This window comes from Leptonychotes weddellii, chromosome 16, assembly GCF_054177405.1.
Source record: "Leptonychotes weddellii isolate Sample4059 chromosome 16, ASM5417740v2, whole genome shotgun sequence".
NCBI lineage: Eukaryota > Metazoa > Chordata > Mammalia > Carnivora > Phocidae > Leptonychotes > Leptonychotes weddellii.
Window position 1 is genome coordinate 37,573,644 of NC_138384.1, and position 1,548 is coordinate 37,575,191.

Genomic DNA, 1,548 nt, shown 5'->3' on the forward strand with positions numbered 1-1,548 from the left:
TCTCACAAAGTGCCCTTTCTAGTGGGGACTTGGATCTCAAAACTTTTCCTGTGGGAGCTTCTAAGACATCAAAATCCTTAGGAGACTCATCCTTCTTTCCTTCCTTCTTTCCTTTTCTTCCTTCCTTCCAGAAATAATTTGGTTGGGAAGCAAGGAGGCCTTCTTTCTCCATGACATACAGGAAGCAGAAGTACTCAGTTTGAGGGGTTAGCCATAACCACTCAGTAAGGCAGGAAGGGGAGATGCAATGAAGCTGAGAATGGATTCATTCACCTTGGTTTGGGGCTGGGAAACCCATGGTCAGAGAGGATTCTGACTTCATCTTTCATCTCTTCAGGAAGGATGGCCCCAAATCCCCAAAACAGTGTTCTTCTCTCTGTCTACATAATATATTTCCTCATTGGTCTCCCTGCCAACCTCCTGGCGCTACGGGCCTTTGTGGGACAGGTCCGCCAGCCCCACCCTGCCCCCATCCACATCCTCCTGCTCAGCCTGACGCTGGCGGACCTCCTGCTGCTGCTGCTGCTGCCCTTCAAGATGACTGAGGCTGCGTACAACTTCCACTGGCCCTTGGGGGATGCCCTCTGTGCCGTTACAGGTTTTGGCTTCTACAGCAGCATCTACTACAGCACGTGGCTCCTGATGGGCATCAGCATCGAGCGCTACCGCAGTGTGTCTTTCCCCGTGCAGTACAAGCTGTCCCGCAAGCCCGTGTATGGAGTGATCGCCTCTCTGGTCTCCTGCCTCTTGTCCTTCGGACACTGCAGCATTGTGATCATCGTCCACTACTTACCAACTGACAACGTGGGGGGTGATGCCAAAGGCCTCCCTGTCTGCTATGAGAACTTCACCACAAATCAGCTGAACGTGTTGCTTCCTGTGCAACTAGAGCTGTGTCTTGTCCTCTTCTTCATCCCCATGGTGGTCACCATCTTCTGCTACAGGCGCTTTGTGCATATCATGCTCTCCAGACCCCAAGTGGGAACGCAGAAGCACTGGAGAGCCATGGGGCTGGCCGCTGTGACCCTCTTCAACTTCCTGGTCTGCTTTGGGCCTTATAATGTGTCTCATGTGGTGGGGTTTGTCCAGAGAAAGAGTGAACCCTGGAGGGTGTGCGCGGTGTTGCTCAGTGCTCTCAATGCTTGTGTCGACCCCTTGATTTTCTACTTCTCCTCCTCAGCTGTGCGCAAAGCCTTTGATAAAAGGCTACGGAGTCTGCAGAGCTGGGGTACCTCACTGTCAGTGTACTGCAGGAAAAGAGCTGGAGGGCCAGCTGCAGAGAGAGAAGATGGGAGTTTAGGTATGGCCAATGTCAACTTCACAGGAGACTAAATTTGTCAGCTTGCTGTTACATTCTGGGGGAGGAGGGAGGGCTCAAAAAGGGGAACAATGAAACGGAACTGAGGTGACTTCTCCTGTGCTTAGCTTACAAGGCAAAGAAGAGCAGTGGACATCTCAAGTCCAACTTATCCATCGAGTGAGTGCTCTTGTTTTGTTTCCTGGGGGTTATGACATTTCCTTATTTGTAGTTGGCACTGCTTCATGGTA

General features: G+C 51.6%; 1 protein-coding gene across 1 annotated transcript; it reads left to right on the forward strand.

Moving 5' to 3' along the window:
- Positions 1-342: 342 nt before the first annotated feature.
- Positions 343-1,332, forward strand: LOC102740959 (free fatty acid receptor 2-like). Its single transcript, XM_006730756.2, has one exon. It carries the CDS (start codon positions 343-345, stop codon positions 1,330-1,332), a length of 990 nt encoding a protein of 329 aa, XP_006730819.2.
- The last annotated feature ends 216 nt before the right edge of the window (positions 1,333-1,548 follow it).

Bases quoted from the DNA above. Each gene is read 5' to 3' on its own strand.
- LOC102740959 (XM_006730756.2), top strand. From the start codon at position 343: ATGGCCCCAAATCCCCAAAACAGTGTTCTTCTCTCTGTCTACATAATA.